Below are 24139 nucleotides of genomic sequence, written 5' to 3'. Positions count from 1 at the left end.
GCAGGGTTAGTTGTACAGTGTAGCGTGCAGTAGGTGCACGCCCCTGGGCATGACAGCAGAGCCTGGGCCTCAGCACTGGGGCTGGGGCATTTACACGAGGACTTCACTGAGAAATCTCATGAGGAAAGGCTATCCCCTGAGATAGCTCCTAGGACTTCTGTGACTTCAGCTTCCAGTCCCAGAGAAAAAATTAATGGGTTTTAAAATAAATAAATTTAAAGAAAGAATATTAATTGGCTTTTTCACACCTCCCATTGGGATTCTGCTGTAGTTCAGTTCTGGAAATGCAAGTTGTAGAAGTAGCTCAAAGGGCCTGATTCTCACTGCTTTGCCTCAGTGATAAGCCTGTGCAACCCTGCTACTATTGAGGCACTTGGGAAGCTGCCGAGAGGAAATTCAGGCCAGTAATAGTCTCTGCAACAACACGATTCCTGGGTGCAGTCCAGACCAAGAGAGCAAGCAGAATATGCCATGGAGCATGGAACCAGCCTCCCCGTCAGCTTCCCTCAGATTTAGCAACAATTCTCATTCTCATACTCCATAAACAATGAGTGTGTTTCTCTGGACAATCAGATTTATGGCAGCCAAACAGAAACAATGCTGCTCTCTAGGGTATGAGATTAGAGTGGAATAAAAGGATCCATGATCTGCATTGTTTTATTTCTAAGTGGGGGCATGTAAAGAAAGCCCTCTGCCCCTCGCAGCAAAGTTCCCCTGATGCCTATCACTTGAGTCACTCACCTCCTTCTGGCTATCACTCACTTTGTGAGCGCTGTGATTTAAAACTTCCTCTTCACTCAGGAAAAACCCGACCTATAATTGGGCTCTGACGTGCGTGTCTGCTGAGTGCTTGGGATGGTCTCAGTCTCTTTTCTGCAGTCTCCATGCCTTATGGCTGCTTCCCTCACCGAAAGAGCCAGCACCTGCCTTGCTGCTACATGCAGCCCCTGGCATGTGTCCCCCTGCCCACAAAGCTGTCTCTGCAGGAAGGCTCTCCAGAGCTTTTAAAGCTGTTGACACAGGGGAATTAGCTCTGCTCCTGTTTCACAGATGAAAAGTTAAATGACTCGCCCAAAGACCATGTGATGAGTCCATAGTGGAGCTAGAAATAGAGGCTGGCTCCTTTCACTCAGAATCCAAAAGCTTGAGCTCATGGTGGCCCCACATTTCCCCTGGTAGCATTTCCACGAGAAGGTAGGAAGCAGTGAGTGACAGCTCGCCATGTTGACAGACAGCTCCCGTCTGGTGCAAGTGGCTAGATCTGTCACTCAGGAGCTGGGTTTCTGGAGCACTTGAGATTCTCCTTTTGGAGCCAGAGCAGGAACTGATGAGCACAGGGCACTCAGGAAGCGATCTTCCCTGACATTTAAGAAGGCATTTAATATTTGACCGCTCTAGGGGATGAAGAGAAGGTGCTGATTAGAGTCTGGAAGCATTTGGTACTTGCTTTTATATTTGCTTAGTTTGGTGGATTAGCCGCAGGACATGGTGTGAGCGTTTTGATGATGCAGAACTTAAGGCTGATCCCTGGAGCTGACGAAATGTGAGATAGGTTAAAAGCATCAGCATTAGTGAGATTTCATGCTTTCTTTAGTATTTATGGCTTGCCAGCTATTTTAGTTTTGGGTTGTTTTTTAACAGCAACCCTTTATGGGTAGGTCATTTTTTAATCCAACTTTATTTTGCTTCTCTTTCTTTTTATAAGATTTCCACCTCCCTGCGAATTTCAACTGCAACTTTGATCTCCCTGAGGACCTCTGTGGTTGGTCACATGACTTGGCAACAGGTTATACGTGGTCTTTTCAGCCTACAAGCACCTGGATTGGCAACTCTGAACCAAGCCCTGAGACTGTGCCTGGTAAGATGGTTAATACCATACCAAAACAGGGAAGGGGGAGCTGGTGGGGCTTTCTCTGTATGAACAGCATGACTGGTTATTGCATGGCTATCAGGAGTTGTGAAGGCTGTGCAGAGCTAAACATTTTCTTTTGTGGAAGCTTTTAGATGCTTTGCTGTATGGTTCATGACTTATTTATAGGACTGTGACCGCTAGCACTGAATTATACTAACTATACTCTTGAATCAGATGCTGGGCTTTGAATTCCCTGTGACTGTGAAGGTTAGCCTGGGCTTTGTTCCACATCCTCGTCCAAATGTCCTCTGTAGGACCCGATGCTTTTTCCCCAGAATGCATTTCCTCTTTTGTTAGAGATGCATTTCTTCCTCCCATATGTTGCTTGGATTGCCTATAGTCTTCAGCTATTCTGCACTTTGAGCTTGCACAGGCTGGATTTCAGCCTCCTCCAAGTGAAGGATGAGCTAAGCCCTGAGAATGCTGAAATATGCCAGCTTCTTGCTGTTTGACTTTTGCTCTTTTTCTCTTCTGTGCTTTGGAAGCAGAAGATTTGCATGAGCGTGGCAGAGCCTAATTTATGGAGGACCTCACTGAAATGTGACGGCATGGGTTGGAAGGGAGCCTGCCTCTGGCAGCGTGGTTGATAGATCCAAGTTCTTAAGCTTCACATCTTGGAACTCACCCCGGGACTAGTGCCCTTTCCATACCCTCATTGACTTTGTGGCACGGGTGGCACGAAGAACATTTGCCAATTTCCTTCTAACAGTAGACTGTGTCACCGTAGCATCACTTCTCTTCACTATCAGTCATCGCTTATGAAGCTTCTCTAGGGAGAGCTGGCTGATCTTACCTGTCTTCAGCTCTGCCCTGATGCCTGGTGACTCCTGTGTCTGCATGCCATGTGCCCAGGGAGCTGTGCATGCTGTGGGCTCCTCCCTGCCCTCCCCCCCAGTAAGGTTGAGTCTCGAGATGCAAACATTCAGGCGAACCTGTTAGCCACCTGGCAGAGGCGCTGGCCAGATTGGCAGTGCCGCCAGCCAGTTGGAAAGCCGTGCAGCCAACACCTGGTAGGCAGTGCTAAAGAGGAAAATATGTATTCCAGAAACATATGGGAAGAGGAGAATCTGCTACATCTCCACACACAAATCACCCCCACACAAATGCACACATCATTTCTCTCTTCAGCTCCTGAGGTGCTCAGCATTTTTCTAAGAGACATGGTAATGCTGTAAGTGCAGCCTATATGGACATCTGACAAATTCTTTGGCGTGACATAGGGTCACAGTGTCTGCTATGGAGAAAAACATTTTCATATTTCAAGTGTTTATCTCTTCAGCATTTGAGTGCTTTAGAAGATTAATATCTGGAGCTCAGTGGAGCCTCAGGCAACAGGAGAGAACACTTACAGCCAGCCCCAGACTTAATAACCCTCCCCATCTCATTCACTGTAATAATGTTTAATTAATATAAGCCTCCTGCAAGTAGGATAAAAATTACTTATTTTTATAACTCAGACTCAATTTTTCATTTCATTTCCTCTCCCCCGAGTCTCCCTACAATTAGTTGGCCATAGTTTCTTAGAAGACTCTGCTGTATGCGCGCACGCGTGTGTGTGCGCGTGCACAGCCTGGGAGAGGCTGGTGCTGCCTCAGACAGCTCAGCACGCAGTTCTGGCTTTTACCCTTCTTCTACCCTTTCTTCTCTTTCTTAGTTAGTTATGAATCGCAAAACCTTATCGCTGCAGCCAGGACAGCATTTTCCTACTGGGTTCAGTGATCTGGTTTTGTGCCAGCGTGGAGAGCTCTCCCTTACAGTGCTGTGTTGAGCCAGGCACTGAAGCACCAAGGAGGTGCAGGCAGGCGCTCAGGTCCTGCTGGGCAAGTCACAGGCTGGATGGGCAGAGGAAGAGGAGGAGGTAGCAGCTCCAGGAGGCTTAAGTGACTTGCCCATGGTGGTGGAGGAAGTCAAGAGCAGACACCAGGCACAGGCTGAGGGATGATTGTTGGTGCTGCCATGGGATCAGCCTCCTGGCTGGGTCAGGCAGGGATGCACCCTCCTGGCAGCCCGCAGGACTGCGGAGGGGCCGACATGCAAAGGCGCCGCTGCCACGACTCGCTTTGGTCCTGCTCTTAGAAATTAAGAAGACATGACACAAAAGGAAACAACTATTTGCTTTTTTCCTCCCCACACAGCTTTTAAAAGCAACTCGAGAAACATGAAAAAGAGGCTACGCCAGCCCCTCGGCGGGGACAGAATTGAAGCATTGTTTGGTTCACACTCCCCCATTCTTCCCTTGCCTTTCCCTTGCACTCCCTCCAGCACTTTGTTTCTACTTAGAAAATTCATCCTCAGACTCCAGGGAGCAAGGAATGAAAAGCCCTTGTTCGGGGTGGTCTTTTCTTGTGAATTCCCCACCCTGGGGTGAGCAGTTGGGTGAAGGAGAGCAGCTGTGCTTGGTTTAGGGGCAGGGCAAAAGCTAACGGGAACTCAAAGCCGCTGGAGCCCAATTTACTCTGATTTAAAGGTGCTGGCCAGGGCTAGAGGCCGTGGCTGCTCCACAGTAGCAAGGAAATGTGCTGTGCCTTTAAGAGCCATGTGGGATGTTTTTCTATTTCTTCTGAAAATGGCAAAACAAAAATCAAAATTAAGAGGGAAAAAAAAAAATAATGAAAGGAGGAGCCCTGGCTCAGTCTGCATGAGAGAGAGGGGGAAGGAAATGACCATGGTGAAATATCCTCTGTGAGGCACTTGATTAGAAAAGTCTGCTGAGAGGCCTGAATTCCTCAGATATCTCCCAATTTCATTTTATGCGCTGCATGCAATTCCTCCTCATCTTTGGCGCAGAGAACTTCTCGAGACTGACAAGACACCCACTGCTCTCATTCCACTATTTTTATTTCCAAGATACTCTTTCAGGCAGCTCTGCATTTCTTTTTTTAGCCCTGTGTTCCTTGGGCTCTTCGCACCATGGATTAACTCCACGTCCTCTCTTGGAGGCTCCCATTACACGTCTGGGGACCCCGTTGGTGAAAGTGGACCCAAAGTACCCAACTCAGCAGAAACCCAGCATGGTTCCAGCTGTTACCCTGCCCTTTGCAAGCCTAGAAAATACTGTTGCTCCCTTTTCCATGCCCCCACAAGAGATTGCCAGGATTTTTCCCTCTATGGATTTTCAGATGCTTCTCATCTGTAGAAAGATTCCCCTTAGCTGCACCGAGCAAGCTTCAAGGAGCAACAAGTTCAAGTTTCAATGAATGAGGTTTCATCCCCCCTCCTGCTGCATGCAATAGCAATGTGTCATTGGTGTCAAGATAGATGTCTTAAGACCTGAAAATAAATCTCGGTTGGTAAGTTGGGCACCTTAACGCTTCACCATCTTTGAATTTCGCCAGGGTCTTGATCCTGAAGGGTATAAAGATCCTGGGTCATATCCTTAGCTGGTAGGTGTGGTTGCATTGCTCTCAGTGATGCTATGCTAATAAGCCAGCACTGAAAAGCTGGTATTGGTGTGGTTTGCCCATTTTTTCCCCCTCCCCTTTTCTTGCAGTCATTAAGTAAATACCTTGTGGTCCTAGAAGAGCACTGTGGGGTCTGCACCTCTGTCTCCTGCTGCTTCTCATTCGAGTGACCATGGCATCCAGATCAGAGCCCTGGCAGCATTGTGAACCCTGTATTGTTTGCATGTTGGCAGCTGTACATGCATGCAGCAGAGGAAGCGATTTTAACCTTGCAGCTCTCCTGACCACATAGCTCTTGGGCTGGGCTGCAAAAACCCACCGAGAGCTTCTGTTGTGGGCCATGGCCTCGCTGGCTTTGAGGGTCAAGAATGCTGCTCATTTGGGTTGCAGGCGCTGCAGGGAAAGGTTTATTTGTTTCAAAGCATTTCCAGCAGAGGAATGTTTGTAGTGCTCTGAAGTTTCGTAAGAGCTTATTTTTTAAGGAAAACAAATGTTGAGCTGTTTTTAAGCTGATGGTGATCCTTTACCATTCCTGTGTTTTTCCCATGGGATCTTTAAAAGGGAAAGTTTTGTATTTTCCCTGCAATCCATGAGAACTTCTGCCTGAAGGCCTTGATCCTACTCTGTCCAAACCAGCAGAAATTTTTTTGTGGTGTTAATGGAGCAGTGCTGGTCTGCACTTACTCTCATGAGGCTTACTCTCAGGGCTTGTGCCTTGGGGACACATTTTGACCTCTAGGGTCAATCCCACCCCTTTTGAAGTAGGAGGGAGTTTTGCATGTGGGGCGGTGTGAAAGTCAAGCACTTCTGTGCAATGAGTGAGCAGCTGCACACTGTGGGAAGGAGACCACATACCTGGCTCTGTTTCTCCCCATTGCCCCCATGTGTGGTGCAGTTTGCCTCTCAGCAAAGCTGTACGTGGCTCTCCTGACCCTCTTTTGCACAGTCAGGACAGAAAACTCTAAAAAGTCATTTGTCCTTGCCTGCCCACAGCATGGGGGAGCTGGGATGCCCCAGCACCCAGATCACAGGAGGTTTGCTGAGCATCGGCTGGGCTGTGTGAGTGCCCTGGCCACAGGCTAGAGCCAGGCTGTGGCCGTCCTTGTGCCCGTACTGTCTTTCATGAGAGAAGGGTCATTGCCATGGTCTGTCCCTGCATTGCCAGCAAAGCTCCCACTCACTTGGCATGGGCTGGAGGCAGAGAAGAAACCATTCCTGTGGGGCTCACAGGTTTCTTTGCCTGTCTGAGTCCTTAGTCACGTTTTGGACCCAAACACCAGTGACATACACTGCCTATAAAACCAGGCTGGAATGCTCTCTGGAAAGCAAGACACCGTCTCTCAAATCTTAGTGCGTGCATCACTCCGTTGTTTCGCAGCAGTGACTTAGCAGCCTGTGAGTCACAGAGCCCGATTCGGGAAAGCACGCGTTCACGCGAGCAAGCTGCAATGTGCAGCCTGTGGAAGCACCGGCTCGGTTGTGTCTTTAATTGTTCATGCACAAACGTCGGCCGTGGGTGGGTCTGCACACACCCTTTCATGTAGGGGCATGCAGGGTGCCTGCCAGGCTGGCGGTGGATGTGGCGCGGTGGCAAGCAGCTCACTTAGCATAAATGTCAGGCTTTAATTGGCATTTGGTTTGTCAGGGACACCGTGCCCTCGCTGCGCTCCCGGGGGGAGGCAGTGGGACTCACAATTGCGCCACGCTGTTGAGGATGTGAGGCTTAATTAAGAGAGAAGATGTAATGGCCCGTCCATTAGAAAGGCTCTGGAGAGCAGGCAGAGGGCCTGGTTCTGGGCAGGTGTGGGGTTTTATGCCTTTTCACAGACTGATTTAGAGACTGAAATGGCAAGGACTTGGCAGGCTAATTAACACATAATCAAAATTGAGGGGATTTTCCAGCAGATGCAGTGATCTAGTTAATATAAATATTAGTTTTACGGAGGATTGATTTCCCTTCATAAATGAAAGTCTGTCATTGAGGAGAGGCCTGTCACTGAAATTACGGCAGCAGCCTTTTGAGGTGAATTTGCATGATTTGCCAAAAAAATTAAAAATATAATAACTATCAAATTTCAATCTGCATATTCATGCAGCTGCCATCCCCCTGCTACCAGAGCACCCTGCAGTCATGAGGGGATCTGAGCTGATCCACTCCCCGGGAAAGGCAAGGGCTGATGCAGCCTTCAGCTCACGTGCCCCAGAAAGACGGCAGGATCTGGCCCCGCTGGGACGTCCCCCAGCCCTGGCACGGCACAGTCGGGGTGGCATTTGGGGCTGTGCAGGCAGTGGGCAGGGCCCAGAGCAGAGATGTCCCCTATGGGATTTGGCAGACAAGAGGCGGCTGCTGCTAAAACACATTGTGAAACAGGCCCTGCCATGAAGAAGAGTGCGGTGACCTTTGGCGGGTTGTAAGTGAAGGCAGTTCAGCGTGGGTCCTCCATAGGAGCAGCAGCTGTAACTCAGTGATATTCAGTGAAGGGGAAGTGCAGGGGGGAATCTGAAATCTCAGTAATTGCTTGTGTGCATCCTGCCCGACATGTTTTGCTGGAAAACCTCCAGATGTGCTGCTGAGACCAATGAGGGAAGGTGCTTTTCTTGGGAGAGGGGGTGAGACATGCAGGACCCAAGCACAGGCAGGCTGACCTTGCAGAGGAGGTGGCTGCCGTGGCTCATGCTTGCAGTCTGACCCGAACTGCGAGGCTTCATCCCCCGCTGCCCCTAATGTCCTCTCAGATGGCTTGCTAGCAGGAGGGGACAGGCGTGCCAAGAGGAAACCATGTTGGCCAGATGGTTTGTTTGCAGGCCCCGGCTGGTGATTTATCCGGGACTCACTGCCGTGCACATACAAGTGATTCTGCCATCGTCTGGCTGGGGATGGTTGCGTGCTCACGCTCCTCTGGCTCCCCTACATCCAGATGATCCCATAAATCTTCCATGAGATTTATGCCGTAGCATCGGTTGCAAAAACAGTGGTAGGTTAAAATGCCTGAGCAGGTTTGTCCTGCCTTTTTTGAGCCGGTGCTTTGAACTGCCAGTGCCAGTTCAGTGGGGGATGTAGCTGCCGTGCTAGCTGGAATAGAGGCTGCAAAGCAAAGTTCTGGGAAAGAGATTAAAATGCATTTCTGATCCTGGAAGAATTGATCAGCTCATCGTTGCAAGGCTCCCTTCAAGTGTTTTAGCAGGGGAAATCAGCCTTTCAGGTGCTTTCTGTGCCAAAGGCTTCCATTTACTGTATCAAACAGAGCGACTACTGGAACCACCGGGCTCCCGCATGCTGTTCCAACAATTAGCTCCACAGTGCCCTTGTTCAGTCAATCTCAGCAAATTCGCGGGGCTTTTCAGAAGATCCAACTAGCCATTAGCGTGATCCAGCCATTTCATCTTCAAATGACACAGAAAGTTGTGTCTGCTTGCACTCTGCTCTCCATTCCAGAAGCTCCTGTTACCAGTAGCAGGAGCGCTTGGTACCCAAACCCACTGCCGCTTGCTGGAGAGCAGCTGGGTTCATCACCCAAAGACTGAGCCTCCTGCAGCCCTTGGGATCACCTGGGGAGCTCTGTGGGCCCCAGCAACCTCCAGGCAGAGAGCACAGAAGATTGGTTTGGGAGGTCTGGGAGGGCTCCCACAGCTCTGAAAGAGCCTGTGTGGTTGAGGGGGTCATTCAGTTCGGCTGCAGTTCAGGAGTTTTTTTGATTTCACAGCGTGATAGGAATGGGAACAAATCGGAGGTTGGTGTCATCCCTGGTGAGAGGGATGTGACTCAGAGGCACACGGGCTCTGTTGCTGAAGCGGCGGAGGTAGCAAGGGTACCTCCCAGTGAGGGGTGCAGATCATGGGGGGGTTGTCCAGCTGCACAGCTGACATAGTCCCCTGCAGTCAGCTGCGGGCTTTGGGTGGATCCAAGGGCAGCTCGCATCCCTGCACTCAATCAGGCTGCCTAGATACTGGCACCAAAGATCGGTCCTGAACTTTGAGGACCTGGATTTGATCCTTCTTGAACCCGGCTGGTGCTTTTACTAAGGATTTGCCTGTGAGACCATTTCAGCTGTGAGATAATTGTATGATCATAGTCTGATTTGCTCTTCCACCTTGTTTATTATTGCTGCTTTTTTCTTGTTGCTGTTGCTTTTTTCTTTGAAGAGGCTCGTAGTGAATTACAAAAAGAGGATTTTAATTCAGGAGACCTTGATGACTTATTATGCCTTATTGCTCCTTAGGCCTGGAGTACAGCTTGTTCTTTTTTCTTCCTCCACTTGTTTATCTCCCACATCTCCTACTCCACTACTACCACTCCAAGATAAATCACAAGAACACTCCTCCATTAGAGAACGGCATGGTACTTTTTTAAGTGATTCACTCAAGCAGCAGTGGGCAAACATGCTTTCATCTTTTTTTCTGCTACTGTTTGTTGGCATAAAGTGCCAAGTGGCCCAAGTACATTTCATAGGTGCTGGAAAATATTGCTGGGAAATGTTGCTCTTTCTTTATGTGGCCGGTCAGGGACAGATTTGTCCTTCACGCAGCAAAATCAGTGAAAGTTCATATGGAGTGGATACGCTTTTGCAGTATTTTGATCATACGTCCCAGGAGTAGAGTCATGGCAAATCTTTCTGCTGTCTTGTCCTAAATTTATTTTAGAAATCTGTGTAGCTCACGGTGGCTGGTTTCAGCCCAGCTCTCTGGCAGTGACAAACCCGAGGCAGGGCCAGTGGCTGCGTAACCACTGATACGTGGATACGTGTTGCTTGGGCTGGGATGTCACCGCATTGCTGTGCAGCAGTGAGGTCAGCTGCTGTTTTTCTGGGTAGGACCTGTCTTTTGATGCTCAGGAGCTGGGCTCTAAGTTCAGGTCTCTCTGGTTTAAGTTTTGGAGGTGTTCCGGGTGCATTTTGCAAACATCCTCAGTGCAGATGCCACTCTTCTGCCATTGCTGTGGGCACTGATGCCGCAGAGGGAGGAGGGCAAGCAGGAGGCAGGCTGCTGCTCAGAGCTTTGCCCATCCAGCGCAGCAGGCTAGGACATGGGGAAAGGAAGCAACAGATGCTTCGGTGTGGTCCTGGGGCAGAGAGAACCCCACTGGGCTGCAGGAGGGCTTGCACGTGCTGTCATGAAGCACCAGTGACACTTGCCCACTGTGTAGCAAGAGCAAGCTTGTTCATCCCTCCGTTGAGTGAAACGCGAAGTACAGCAAATATCTGTCATTGGCCTTGTCTGTGTCACCTTGTACTGCAGGCACTGCAGTCGGAGCAACCCAAGGGACTGTCCTGCCGTTGGTCATGGTGGGAGGGGTAAGGATCAGATCAGCTACGCACTTGGCTTTCAGTCTCTGCTAAGGGACTTCAGGCATCCAAGCTGCAAATGGGGAACTCCTTGAGGAGGCTTCTCATCAGAGAGGGCTGGAAACCACTGATTCCAGACCAAATCAGCCATGCCCAGGGATTTGTATGCATGGGCTTTTGCTGCTATTGGTATTCAGATCAAGTATCTCCAATTCGAGTCTCAGCCTTGAACTTCTCCTGGGATATCAAACATACCAAATCTCCCTGAGGATTGACAAAAAGCATGGCACAATTTAAAATGTAATATTAAAGCAAGTGAATCCCCTGCCCTATGTATTTCAGCTACCTTCAAGTTTGTAGCTACCCAGTTGTCACCTGTGCATACTTCACTCACTGAGACCATGTCCTTCCTCTGTGCTGTGGTTTAGGGGCTGTTTTGCTGCGTCCTTCCTCTGTGCTGTGCTTTCAGGGCTATTTTGCTGCATTACAGAAAAACTGAGAGCCAGGCTTTCATTTTGTCGTGCGTATGCTCGAAACAAAATTGTCAACTAGACCCTGATTGTGGAGTATTTACCGCCGGGGATGAAAAGAGGCAGGATGAACACAGCTTGAGATCCCCATCCCAAGATGAGTTTTCAGCACTGCTGGTTAGAAAAACCCACCTCAGGCTTGTTCAGTGAGCAAGCTCCCAGCAGAATAAACGCAAACTCCCCCCCTGCAATGTCATTATCATGATGTTGCTTCTTCTGACAATAACTGCTCTTTAACTTCTCTTAATTATATTGATCTTAGGCTTACTGCTTTCTGGTTTTGCTGTCAGTCTCCCACCAGACGGTAGTGGCTGGTGAGGGAAGTGTGCTCCTCAATGCCCTGCCCAGGCTGCACAGGGCTGCACACGGAGGCTGCTGGTGTGAGACCCCAATCCTGCACGCACGGGTGTGAGAGCCTGCCCATCACTGCCAAAGTCACCTGGCAGGAGGTGAGACACCTGTTGCAAATGGCTGCAGGAAATAATATAATGGTGTTTTCCTCTTTGAACAGACAGCAAGAATTACCTGCAGCTGCAGAGCAGCAGAAGGAGGGAAGGCCAGCGAGCCCGGCTCATCAGCCCTGCCATCTATCTGCCCCGGAGTGCTGTCTGCATGGTCTTCCAGTACCAGGCATGGGGCAGCAATGGGGTGATGCTGCGGGTCTGGCGGGAAGCCAGCCAGGAACACAAGGCGCTGTGGGTCATCACGGAGGACCAAGGGGAGGAGTGGAGGGAAGGCCGCATCATCTTGCCGAGCTACGACATGGAGTACCGGGTAAGATGCTCGGGGAAGGTGTGCTGGGCCAGGCAGGCATCTCCAGCATCTTTATTTCAGTGTTTCAGAGCCAGGGCCCATTCATCATTAGGGAATGTGGCTGTTTTCATTGTGTTTCTTGAGTTACTATAGTAACTAAACGGCACTGTTTGTTATTCAGGGAGTGCCTGTCTTCTGCACAGACTTGGACCTTTGTTCAGCCTGTTGCCTTTTATATTCCTCAAATCTCCCACTTTGCAAATATTTTCCCTTCTTTTTTTTTTCATTTTGTTTTGTGCATTTCCCACCCCCCCACAGCTGATGGTCATCAGATAGTCTGACCAGAGGCAGGTGCACACCTCCAGGGAGCAAACCTAAACCCTGCAGCCAGGAGAATTGGGAAGCTGGGAGGGGGCATGGCCAGCTCTTAAGGGTAGGCAGCAGACAGCTCTTCTCCAGCCCTGGCTGCAAATGCTGTCGTGGGAGAAGGAAAAGGGAATGCCTGTTTGTTTGTGAATCTGCTTCTCTGATACCTTAGACCAGATCAGAGGGCTGGATGCAGCGATCAAGGTCCAGTCCCACCGTCAGGAGATCCGTGGAAGAGGAGTGATGAACTGGAGGGAGTGGCGCTGCTCGCCGCAGCTGCCTGAGCCCCACTGGCACGGCCGTGCCAGCGCCCCGCAGAGAGGCTGCTGCTTCCAGGAGTGCCTTTGGCGTCATTAGCCCTTCGGGCAGCGTGCTGTTTGCCAAGGAGCCAGGACTGCTGTTGTCACTTGTTAATGAGCATCAGCATGGCATCAAGCAGCCTCCTAAGCAAAAGGAAACACTCACTTGCAGGCCCAAGGCAGTGCTTTCACAACCACCCCAGTAGGGAGCTTTGCTCTGGCTGGCTCCCAGCCCTGACCCTGACCTGGGGAGCTGCTGCTCTCAGGCCACTGACTCTTCCAAACTGCTGCCTCCTGTGCGGGTCAATGGCTCACACTTGGGACCAGCAGCTCTGATGCTCTGTCCTGTGCCCTTCAAGGAGGTCTCCTTGCAGGCAGGCATAGGATCGGGCTGCCCAGCCGCCCCAGAGAAAGGGGGCACCTAAGGAGGGGAGAGGAGGTTTGTGAAATATATAGCTCCAGGAAGCTATTTGGATCCTTGAGAGTAGCCAGGGAGATAGAAAGCAAAAGCTTTGCACTGGAGCTGCGTGACTAGTTTGCATGTGTGTGTTTGGCTTTCTAATAAAATACCAGTAAGCGCAATATGCCTGCAGATAAGAATGATGGGCACTGGCTGACTACTTTGTGTGTTAAACGTGAATATACTGGCATTAGCTAAATAACAGCATCATTATGTAAATAATGCCAGTCTCTCCACTCAGCAGTTCTTAGAGCTAACGACTCTATTTATTTTTGTAAGTATATTTTGCCTGTGATTAAGTAGGAATAAATTGACCCTTCTCCTCTAACATTTCAATACTGCTTATGTAATGTTGATAGGAACAGCACTTTACAGTTAATGTAGCTGTGCATTTTGTGTCCTTCCCTTCCTTTTTCTGATCATAGCCCAGTTAATACCACAGGCCAAATCTGCTGCTGCTGTAAGTCAGTGTTATGCCACTTGCATCATTTGTGCAAGGGCCAGAGGGTGGCCTGTGGTGCTGAACATTGATTCACTGAGTCTTTATTCCATGTGAGAGACATTTGCAAGGACAAATTGCAAGTCAAGTGCTGCCAGGCCAGGTAACAATCTTTCTGCCAAACCCATCCCTGCAGAGCAGCCTTCCCTGTAGAAGGGGTGCCAGAGGCAGGACAAGGAAGCAGGTGTGCAGGGAATGCCAGGAGCAGATCTGCCCTTTCCCTCGGGAGCAGCAGCCGCTCTGCCTCGCAATTTAGTATTGACATTTCTGTCCCAATTTCTCACAGATTGTGTTTGAGGGATTTATACGCAACGGCCACTCGGGAGAGCTCGCCCTCGATGACATCCGGCTAGGCACCGACATCCCACTGGAGAACTGCATGGGTACGTACTGTTGTGTCCGGCTGCAGGGTTGGGGATGGCGGTGGGGACAGCCGGGGCTGGAGAGCCTTCACTTGCAGGCTGCCAGTGGGACACGTCTCCCCTACTTCAGTTACTGGGAGTTTCTGGATCTCAGCTGGGGTTTTCTTTGCCCATGAAAGAAATGAGGGGGACTCAGTCTCTGAGCGTGGGACTCGGGCTCTGACCATGTTGGTGTGAGAGGCAGGAAGCACGTCTCTGCCGTGCAAAGCTGAAAGAGCAGCTGAGGGTTACCGAGGAGTATTCTATGTGATAAGGACATATACGAAATTTAAAAGGAAAGTGCTGGACAAAAGAAACCAGCTGTCAGTCAGTATTCCACATGTAGAGGGGCCAATGAGTTCAAAAGGAGTCTTCTCTAATAAGAAATAAAATAGCAGAGGGGTTTTACAGCAATGTTAACAGAATAACAAAAGAAAGTTTTGTCCTAGAATTCACCATTCCCCAAACCAGGCCAGAAGCCAGGTGGATTCATTCAATGTGAAAGACAGAGAAAATTTAAAAAAAAAAAAAAAAAAAAAAAGAGATAAAAACGTGTGTTTTAGCACTTTGCTGGGGGAGCTGTTGCCCTGCCCTGTTCCTCTAGCTGGCATATCCATGCACACGCTCTGGTGGCTCTGGTCACCATCTGCTTGGACGTGGATTTAGAGCTATCCCAGTTGAGGATGGGACCAGCAGCATTCAATTAGTGGGATCTGTGCTGAGAGCTGCCCACAGTAGCAAGGCCCTGCTCTTGTGCATGACCTGGGGGAGGCATGTTTCACTGTTAAACACCCTGCAAAGTGTCTGACCCATCCTGAAGTCAGTGGAAAAAAAAGGTGGAGCAGAGCCTCTCTCCCCTTTGGGCTTTAAAAGGCCTAGTTCAGTGAAGCTGCTCTCCTCTCCCCCACCAAAGGAGGGGGAGGATCCTGGTGCCTCCTAACCCAAACGGGACAGACTCTCTCTTCCAGAGGTGTATCTCAGGGGAAGAGGCACAGGATGAATTGTGCCTGGGAAGGGTTGGTCGTGTCGCTCGCTGCCCTGTGCAGGTAAGCGATGGCAAAGATGGTGCAGAAACCAACATTAATAATAGAACAGAGTACCAGGACTGCCCCAGAGATGCTCTTGAGCACTGTCGGTCCCAGTTTCTTTGATGCTTTGAACTCTGCTGGTTTCCCATCTGCCAAAGGAGCTAATACTCCACATGTCAGATTCCCTGTATTTAAGGCTTGACAGTGGTGTTTTAATCCCTTGCCTTCTATGGCATTAAAGAGAAGCAAGACTGATGATTAACACTAATAGCATTTCCTATCTAACTTCTTTTGAGCTCAGCTAATTCACCTCACTCCAGTGTTACCATATCTTGGGCCTGATGAACCTATAGCTTAATATTTCAAAACAAAGGCATTAATAAATTATAAAGTTTCAAGCATTGACAGCCCTAAAAATAACACCAAACTGTTACACAAAATTATTTGTCCCATTCTAGGAAGTTGAATGGGGATCTTAAAACCGATAAGGATAGTTTGTTTCAGATAATTTCTAACAAAGGGTTCCCACTGCAAACTTTAGCATAACTCATGGGTCATTTCCGATGTCACCAAAATAATAATGAAACAGTAGAGATACAGTGCTTCTCTCTCTCTGTCAGGGCCATGAGAATAGCTGACTGCAGCACAGGCTACTGTTTTTTCAAATGTAATCCTGGGAAGTAATCCGATTCCTTTTTAGCGTGAAAGAACGCTAATAAGTCACAATAATTTTTTCCTTTGACAGATGTGTCATTCACATTCTGAACCTGAGCGATGATTTCAGAGCACTCAGTAGAGCCAGAGTCTGCTTTTGTGACTCACAGGCATAATGCAGAAGTAATCTAAAAATAATCAGAAGTCTATTCCTTCTGTGAGAAAGTAATCAGTAATAAGTACTGATTATTGCTTTTCAGATCCAGTAATTTGTAATAGATTACTTCAAAGTATCTTGAAAGAAGAAAAAAATCACTTGGCCTTCGTTTCTTGGCACTGTGAGATGGAGTATGGCATCGATGCCCAGAAGTAACACAGAAACCAAACTGCTTTTGGAAATTTTAGGGGGTTTCAGGGTTTTGTCACTGGGCCAGGTGAGGCTTTGGTTTTGGATGACTCAGGCCAGCCAGCTGAATCCAAATGACCCTCAACTTCAGACCTATTTTCCTCTGAAGCCTGTGTCTGAGTTGAAACGTCTGGTCACTCCTCAGCTGAGACAGGGTTTCTCCCCGTCCTGGTGAGGTTGGCTAGCACCCCACGCTCTTTCCTGTGAGTGGCTTCTGTGTGGCACGGCCACACGCCTGCTCTGCTTGGCCACTGCAAATCAACAAAGACACGAACTGTGACCTTGTGTGTAATACTCCCCTCTCTAACACTAGGGTGTTTGTTTTTTTTTTCCTTTGCAGAACCCATCACAGCTTTCCCAGGTGAGAACTACTTTCCAGGTAAAACTGCACTTCTGTTGGTGGTTTCTTTCTGCTGGCATGGGCTTTTACATTGAAGGAAAGCGATGCGTGTGCTTGTACGAACAGCAAATGTTCTCAGTAGTGAAATGGCAAGCGTGTGCTAAACCTCCCCCGCCGCAGCAGCAGGACGTGGCACCCTCTGACTCCTGCTAGGTGACAGGGAGTAGGCAAACAGACAAGTCCCACTGGTTTGGGGCTGAAAAACATTAGGAAACCTACCATCAGGAGGCACCCGGCCTCCTGAAGAGCAGCTGAGCCCAACATGGGAAGACTGAGGATTATCAACTGACTTAAATGAAAAAACAGTAGCCAATTAAAGGTGAAATGAAGTGGCAATGACTTATGTTAGAGTGGGGGAAGGTTGTTCTCTAGGTTATAGGTGCTCTGGCAGTGGTGGTGTTTGAGCTGCTGGCGAAGGAGGGTGGGGCCAGTCTGCTTGGAAGGGGAAGATAGTTGGGAGGTAGAAGTGGGAGAGCAAACTGCCAGGAGGAGCTCTGAAGGTGACAGTCAATAAAAGGAAAACGAGGTGAAATGGTGCATTTAATAGCTTAATACTAGCCTGAAGGATAGAAACTGGCATTTCTCTGATCAAACCTACAGAGTAAGACAAAAGGTGAGGAACTCAGAAAAACTGCCTCGCTCTTTGAGCAGTCAGTGGGGATGCTGTTTGTCTTGCTCTGGGGTGAGAAAAGCTATCTGCTTTTGCGGGGAAGATCAGCTTAGTCTGTTTGAGAGAGTTTTTTCCCCTGTTTTGATTTTGGATTTTGTTTTCCTGCCTGCCTCTTCAGGAATGCGTCTGGGTGTTGTGTTGTGATGGAGAGCAAACTTGGGGCTCCCCTTAACTTTGAAAGTTGTTTTGCCAGTTCAGTCAACGCGCCCTTTGCTTTCACTTACTTGGACATGATATCTGTACTATTCCCAACCCTTACACTGCTGGTGGGCTGTAAGATATGGCTGGGCTCTACTCAAGAAGCAGCTGCATTTCTGTGTGGGACAAAGCTGCCTCTGGTCGGTATGTGTGGTGATAAAGGAAAAGTAGACACCGAGACTGAAGTCACGTGTGCGACTCCATCCCTGGGGTGTGAGGCAGGCTGTGGAGCATTACCAACGGGAGGGACGTGCGTAGGGCGTAACACCGTATTTTACAGTCAATACCCATAGTGTACAACTAGGAATTTGGGCTTGCTTGGTTTTAGGCTTATTTATCTGCTACTCAGGCTTGTGGTGTTATGGTAAAGCTGCTGCAATATTCTCATCTGACAGTTAAAGCCTCACAACCCTTCCTCACTTACACCATCTATGTTCTGGGCGTGGTCTGGTACCTATTTTTCAAACAGCATCCTTGTCTTTCGGGGCTTATAACATGCGTGTCATATTCAGTTTGAACTTCGTTCTGGGTTCTTACATTGAGTCTATCCCGAAGTCATGTTGTTTCTTTTCTTCCCTTCACCCCATGCCCTGCTGCCTGTATGCCTCCATTTCCCTGTCGTATTCCCCAGGGCACGCTGGCTGGGTAGGGACAGCGTTGGCTGTTACCCTACCCATGGTGAGGTCCCTGAGCACCACAGGCAGATGCTGTTGTGGGCACACCTCCCCTTCACACAGGAGCTTGCCAGCTTGTGCCGGTGGGCTCCTGCCCATTGCTAGCTCCCTGGAGGACATCCTAGCACTGCTCTCAATAGGGGAGCAATTGCAGCAAAGGGTTGTAAAGGTTTCCCTGGCTGGCAGGCAGGAATAGATGGGGTAGGGGGATGGAGTGACCAGGGAAGGAGCAAAATGCAAAGGGAAAACCTGAAGAAGTGAAGATGAAGATTGGAGAAAGCAAGATAGTGATTAAAATGAGGGGAAGACAGAGATGCCCAACAGACGGAGAGGGCAAAAGGAGGGGAAGAAGTCCCTGGCTGGAGAAAAAAAGGCAATTCAAGAGGAAAGACTGTGCAGGAAGTATTGAGATGTTCAGTAACCCCCACTCCTGCAATTACATGATGAGCTGAAAAAGTCAGATGCCATTAGAAATAATAGCAAATCCTTCCACTCCTGGCTTGGGAGCAAAGCTGAAAATATGTACCTTACAGGCTCCAGGATCACAAGGCAAATAATAAGAAGAGAATTGTGTGGGTGGAATATCTTTCAGCTAGTGGGTCGGGATCTTACAAGACCAGTCAAGTGTGCTTAAACTGTGCTGCATTTGAGAGTTGATGCATCTCACCCATAAAGAAAAGGTATAACAAGTGGCTGGAAGCAAGGAATTAGATAAGTACCAGGCTAAAAATAACAGCCATATCCCAAAAAGCGTGGAGAGAGGGAACAAACTGCAGGGAGAATTTGCCTGTTGGGCTGGTGGATTCTCCCACACCAGGTATCCTGAAATCAAGACAGGGATATCTTCCGGGAGAAATGACAGGTAGCAATTAAGGGGTTGAGGCTGACACTGGTTTTGTGGCATTCAGATTAGATGAGTGTAAGACTCGGTTTCATCTGTGCCATCTATGAAAAGTCCAGCTGTGTTGCTTGTCCACAGCCATTAACATCAGTGATTTTGGAGAGGAATACGAGCTGTGACACAGCAATGGCAGAGCAACGCAGGCAGCCCTCTAGGAGGCTCTCTGGAAAGGATTTTTCTGCCTTTTTTTTCCCCAGATGACTTTTGCTCTTGCTTCTTTTGGGTTTTGATTTCTGCTACACATCTCTAAAACTGGTCCCTATAGAGTCTTCCCTGTTGGAAAGAGGGGGGGGCGGTACCTGGCCAGGTTGGAGGTGTGAGCGCAGCAGCACACCCACCTGAAATCATCCACCCTGTAGGGATTAAACCGGGTTTCCACTGACCAATGTCCCAAGCTGTGCATAAACACAGCACCCACAAACTTGACGGCAACAGCAGGAGGCATTTCTTTATTAAGACGAGAGCCCTAGTGAATAAATGAGGAAGAGCAAGTGTGTGTGTGTATGTGGCGGAAGGCAAAGGGGAGTGGAAAAATTATTAAGTTAAGAAGATGGATTTTTTTTTCCATCTCCCTGAGCAGAGAACTTTTCCACTGGTATAAGAGAAAACTTCCAGAGAGCAGCAGAGCCAGTAAAAACAGAGCAGATAACATCAGTGCTGTGTGCTGAGTGGATGGGTAGCTATATTTAGTGGCTGACAGTGTAAGGAAGAACAATCATTAATGTTGGGAATTGGCTTTGTTAGGGCTTAGAGTGTGATTCCTTAATGACTTCAGTTGCTAAATGAACTCTCCAGACTTCTGCTAGCTCCTCAGCAGGGCCATGAGGTGCGGAAATGGGGGCCGAGGAGGGGCTCTGCACCACCCCTCACACTTCCAGCCCCTGCTGCTGCACAGGGACATCTGGAGCAGGTCAGAGCCAAGCAGAGGTTGTCCTGAACCCACAGCCATCTTGAGATCCCCTAGGGATCCTTCCCACAAGCGGGATCATCTGGGGTGCATCACACTGCCTCCCCACCACCACCACCCCAGACAGGCAGAGGTGCCTGGGGAAGGAGTAGAGAGTGCAGGCTGGGCACCATGGCACATCCTCCTGTATGGCCACACCCACCCTTCTTACTCCCAGCCTGGCACCAGGCAATGTACAGCCATCAAGAGGGCACAGAAACCTTCCTCCCTCTGTTTTTCAGAGGGGAGCACTGCTCCCCTGCAGGCTCAGGAGCCATCGGCATCCCTGCCTGCCTCTCCTCATCCCAGTCTCCACCAGCAGGGCCCAGTGCATATCAGTTGTGTGAGAGGCTGTTCGTCTGTAAATCTCTCCCTGGAGCAAGCAGACTGTCACCGAGTGTAAACACGAGTGGCCTCTGCACAACGAGCAGCCCCACAATTTTCCCAGGGGGTCATCCCGTGCCCTGGTGCTGTCAGGCACAGGCGAGGTGTTGCTGATTCATTGGGGATGGCGGTGGGATGCAGATGGGTCTGGGGCGGCTTGACCGGGTGCATCTGTGGTGGGAGACAGCGGTGGGTTATCAGTGAAGCTCGGGGCAGGGTTGAACACACTCACCCCTGTGGGGGGCTGGCAGCAGCCCCCATGGGGTGTCCCACACTGCCACCCCTTGTGCAGCTGGGTGGGGGGCAGCAGCTGCTCTTGGAGGCACAGGCATGCGCCGCTTTCATTCCCCAGCACCAGGGTGGCTGGTGGAGGTAGAAAAGAGGTTGGAGGGCTGCCTGCTCCCTGCCTTTGCCACCCCCAACACCCAGCCTAGCCTGGACCCCTCTTCCCCAGGCGCTGTCAGGAGGCAGGAGGGACAGGGACACCCCCATTCCTGGCAGCGAGGGGCAGCTGGGGTGAGATGGGGCAAGGGTGGCGCATCTGGCAGGTAGGCTCTTCTTGAGACATCCAAATTTCTTGCCTACAATGACAAATATGTGGGTGGTTCCCAGCCTCCTGCTCTGTAAAAGCAGGATTTGTCTTGCCTGTGGTTTTTTTTTTTCCTTTAATTTGGGTGGGGGGGTGTTGTTGTAGCTATGCATCTGGGTGCAATGTTCATTTTTATTTTTACTCCCTGTGCCTGGGATTTTGAGGGATGGGGAGGAGAGGAAAGCCTTGTGACCAACGGAGGAACCATCATTTTGCCACATCTCCTGTGCCACCAGCAGCAGAAAAGCCATCACCATCCCAAATTTGCCAGCCAATGTCTCTGCTGGCAGGGCAGTGTTTGGAGGGGAGGGCAGAGGCCATGCTGCAAAATGCCCTTGCTGGCATCCTCTGAACCTGCTCAGGAAACCAAGCTGGAGTTTGATCAGCACAGAGCTCAACGATATGCTGAAACCAAACTGCAGGAGCCCCCAGAATTCTGCTTGCTGGCACCCAGCCAGGGAGCTGCCCCCCACCAGCAGGCCTGGGGGCAAGAGGAGGGGGCAAGAGGAGAGGGCAAGCGGAGTACAGGGGGTCAATGTATCCAGCAGCAGAGCGAACCCTTCAGAGAGTTTCTCTGGGGACTTTGTCCCCCTTGAAGTAGCCAGTAACTAAATGTGGTGCAAAAGTGCATCCCTCCTGAGCTATTTACAGCTCGCCCCTGCGAGCAGAGCTGGGGAGGTGGGAGCAGCCTGTGCAGGAGGAATAGTGCAGAGCTGCTCTCGGGCCGTGGGCGTGAGCACCGACACCGGCGCTCCTCTCATCGGTGCCTGCCGGAGGCGCGTGTGCATGCAGTAAGGACTGGCAGTAAGGTCCTACGCCCATCTGATCACCAGATGTGCGCCAAGCTGTCCTGGGATGACCTGGGAAGCTCCCAGCGTGCTGCAGCTGCAAGAGTAGGAAGGGTTAACCATCTCTGGGCTGAGCCTGGGCGCCGCCTGCCCTTGAATTTTCCAGCCCTCCCTAGGTGTTTGCTTTACCAGCATGAATTCATAGTCCTGGCTCGCTTAAGCTACAGAGAGCATGAGTTTCTTATGTGAGCGTTGGGTTGAATTTTGCAGCCTGTGCCATGTAAATAATCGTAACCATCCTTTCTCACTTTAAAAAATAATAATGAAATCTGTAAACCTGTGAATGGGGCACCTAGTGAGACCAGATCTGTGTGCAGAGCACTTCCAGGCAGAGATCTTCCTCTCTGTCTTTTCCATAAGAACAACAAATGTTTCTCCCTGTAATTTCTTTCCCAGTCTCCTGCGGTAACTTCCTTGGCCATCTGAGATTACGCTCTTCTTTATTAGGAACGTGATGTGTTTTGTCACTGCTTCACAACATCTGCCATGTGGAGACAAAACCAGGGGGCTTATCTGGAGGCGGCCAAAAAAAAAAAAAAAAAAAAGAGGGGGAAAAAAACATTTGTTGATGCCAGAAATAACAGTAATAATAGCGTGCATATGGAATTTGTGTTGCAATCCAGGCAGCCTGATTAATAAAAAGGGAAGAAAAAGGCGCTTGAATATGCGGGCTCAGCAAACACCAGGCTGTGCTCCCTCCCAGGAGCACACCCTGCATCCGGAGGCGGCCCCGGGACCTCATGTTAGTCCGTGCTGTACTCTTGAAAGCATGTGTGTTTCTTTTTGTGCGTCTGCATGCCTCCCACCTAGCAACCCTGTTCTGTGTCTCCTCCCCAGGGGCAACCCTCCTGCCAGGGACCGAGCCCACAGTGGACACGGTGTCAGTGCAGCCCATCCCAGCCTACTGGTATTACGTTATTGCCGCCGGAGGTGCTGTTGTGGTGCTGGTCTCCGTCGCGCTGGCCCTTGTGCTCCACTACCACCGGTTCCGCTATGCGGCCAAGAAGAGCGATCACTCCATCACCTACAAAACCTCCCACTATGCCAACGGGGCCCCCGTGGCCGTGGAGCCCACCCTAACCATAAAACTAGAGCAAGACCCCAGCTCACGCTGCTGAGAGCCGAACAGGAACGAGAGAGCAAACAAAACACAAAACAGACAGACAGACAGAAACTAAGACTTCAAATACGTTGCCTCAGTTTTGCACTTTTTTCCTTACCTAGCATACGTGTGAACTCTTAGACATCTCCGTCCCTTCTCCGTCCCCCCAGCCCTCCCCGAATCTTTTACAAGCTCTAAACTAATGCTGCATCTTGGATCACCAGAAGAGACACACCGCCCCTTCACTTCAGAAGTGAACGCTCCCTTTCGATTACTTTTCGAGAACTCTTGGGGTGTCGGGTGGGGTTTTTTGTTTTGTTGTGTTTGTTTGTTTGGGGAGTATTTTTTTGTTGGTAGGCTTGTTTGGTTTGTTTTGGTTTTTTCTCCTCCTGGTAGGCAACCTGCAAGGAAACTTGATGGTGAGCCTGGAAGCTTGAGTGTGCGGCTTGTGCGCGTGTATGCTAAATCTGCGTATGCGAGTGTGCATGGGAGCGCGTGCATCTGACTGACTGAATGTATATTTAGAAAGAGCCCCTTTTGAATTTGCTTGTTGTTGCTTCTACTTGCACAGGGAATGCTTTTTTTTTTTTCTTTTTTTTAATTTTCCCCCCCTTCCCACCTCCCCTCTGGAAGGTTTGGGACACCTTTGTGGTAAATACTCTGATTTGTTTACTTGGGGAAGAGAGCAATGCTTTTTTGTTGCCTTATCTAGCTTTGGCTGGGTTTCTTGTTTGATAGCGTTTATGTCTCGGGTGCAAAATGAGAAGAAGAGGCCAGGCTGGACAGTAGGAATGTCCACCTCAGATGGCTAGAAGAATCCAGAGAGGTTCATAGACGTCCAAAAAGTAAGATCTCTCCATCTTATTCTTTCTGCAGCCAGCATGATAACACAGCCATTGTTTGGAAGGGGGGGGAACCCTCCTCTTCCCCCACCTGCAAGTGAATCTATTTAAAGTTGCCTTATATCAGAGAAGCTCATAATGAATGTTTTGTTTGTATCTGTTAAAGCCAGCCTTAGGGTAACACATAGACTTCAGCAGGTCTACGGTGGATGCTAAATACTGTAGTTTCTTGAGAATTGAAGGTTTATTTATTTTGTAAGTATCCTCACTCTGGGTGCTGATGGTTTTGCTTTTACACAGGGAAGGGGGAGAGGGCTCCTCCTTGTCTTTCTGCTAGAAATGTTCAAGGGACAAGTAGAATTCCCCTTTCTGGGTTTTGGGTTTGGTTTTTTTCCTCCGCCCAATCCATAGCTGCTGAATCATAAAAATTGCCAGTTGACTTTCTAGAATGTCAATTAGTTTTGCGTTTGCTAATGTTCTGCTTCTTAAAGCGTCAGTAACATCTAGCAAGCAAAGCCTAGCAGGCACGCCTGGGGGGCCCAGCTATTGCTGCTGCTTTAACCAGGGAGGCGAGATGGAGCCTCCAACAGCCTC

General features: G+C 49.6%; 1 protein-coding gene across 1 annotated transcript in view; it reads left to right on the top strand.

Moving 5' to 3' along the window:
* NRP2 (neuropilin 2) overlaps positions 1-24139 on the top strand; it is a 76811-nt gene that overhangs the window by 42839 nt on the left and 9833 nt on the right. The window contains exons 12-15 of the mRNA XM_009637501.2: positions 1706-1858; positions 11637-11899; positions 13789-13885; positions 16332-16352. Coding sequence (XP_009635796.1) covers positions 1706-1858; positions 11637-11899; positions 13789-13885; positions 16332-16352 — 534 coding nt within the window. The remainder of the gene's footprint in view (positions 1-1705; positions 1859-11636; positions 11900-13788; positions 13886-16331; positions 16353-24139) is intronic.

Source organism: Egretta garzetta, unplaced genomic scaffold (assembly GCF_000687185.1).
Source record: "Egretta garzetta isolate BGI_Z169 unplaced genomic scaffold, ASM68718v1 scaffold474, whole genome shotgun sequence".
Classification (NCBI taxonomy): domain Eukaryota; kingdom Metazoa; phylum Chordata; class Aves; order Pelecaniformes; family Ardeidae; genus Egretta; species Egretta garzetta.
This window is presented reverse-complemented; position numbering and strand designations above follow the sequence as displayed.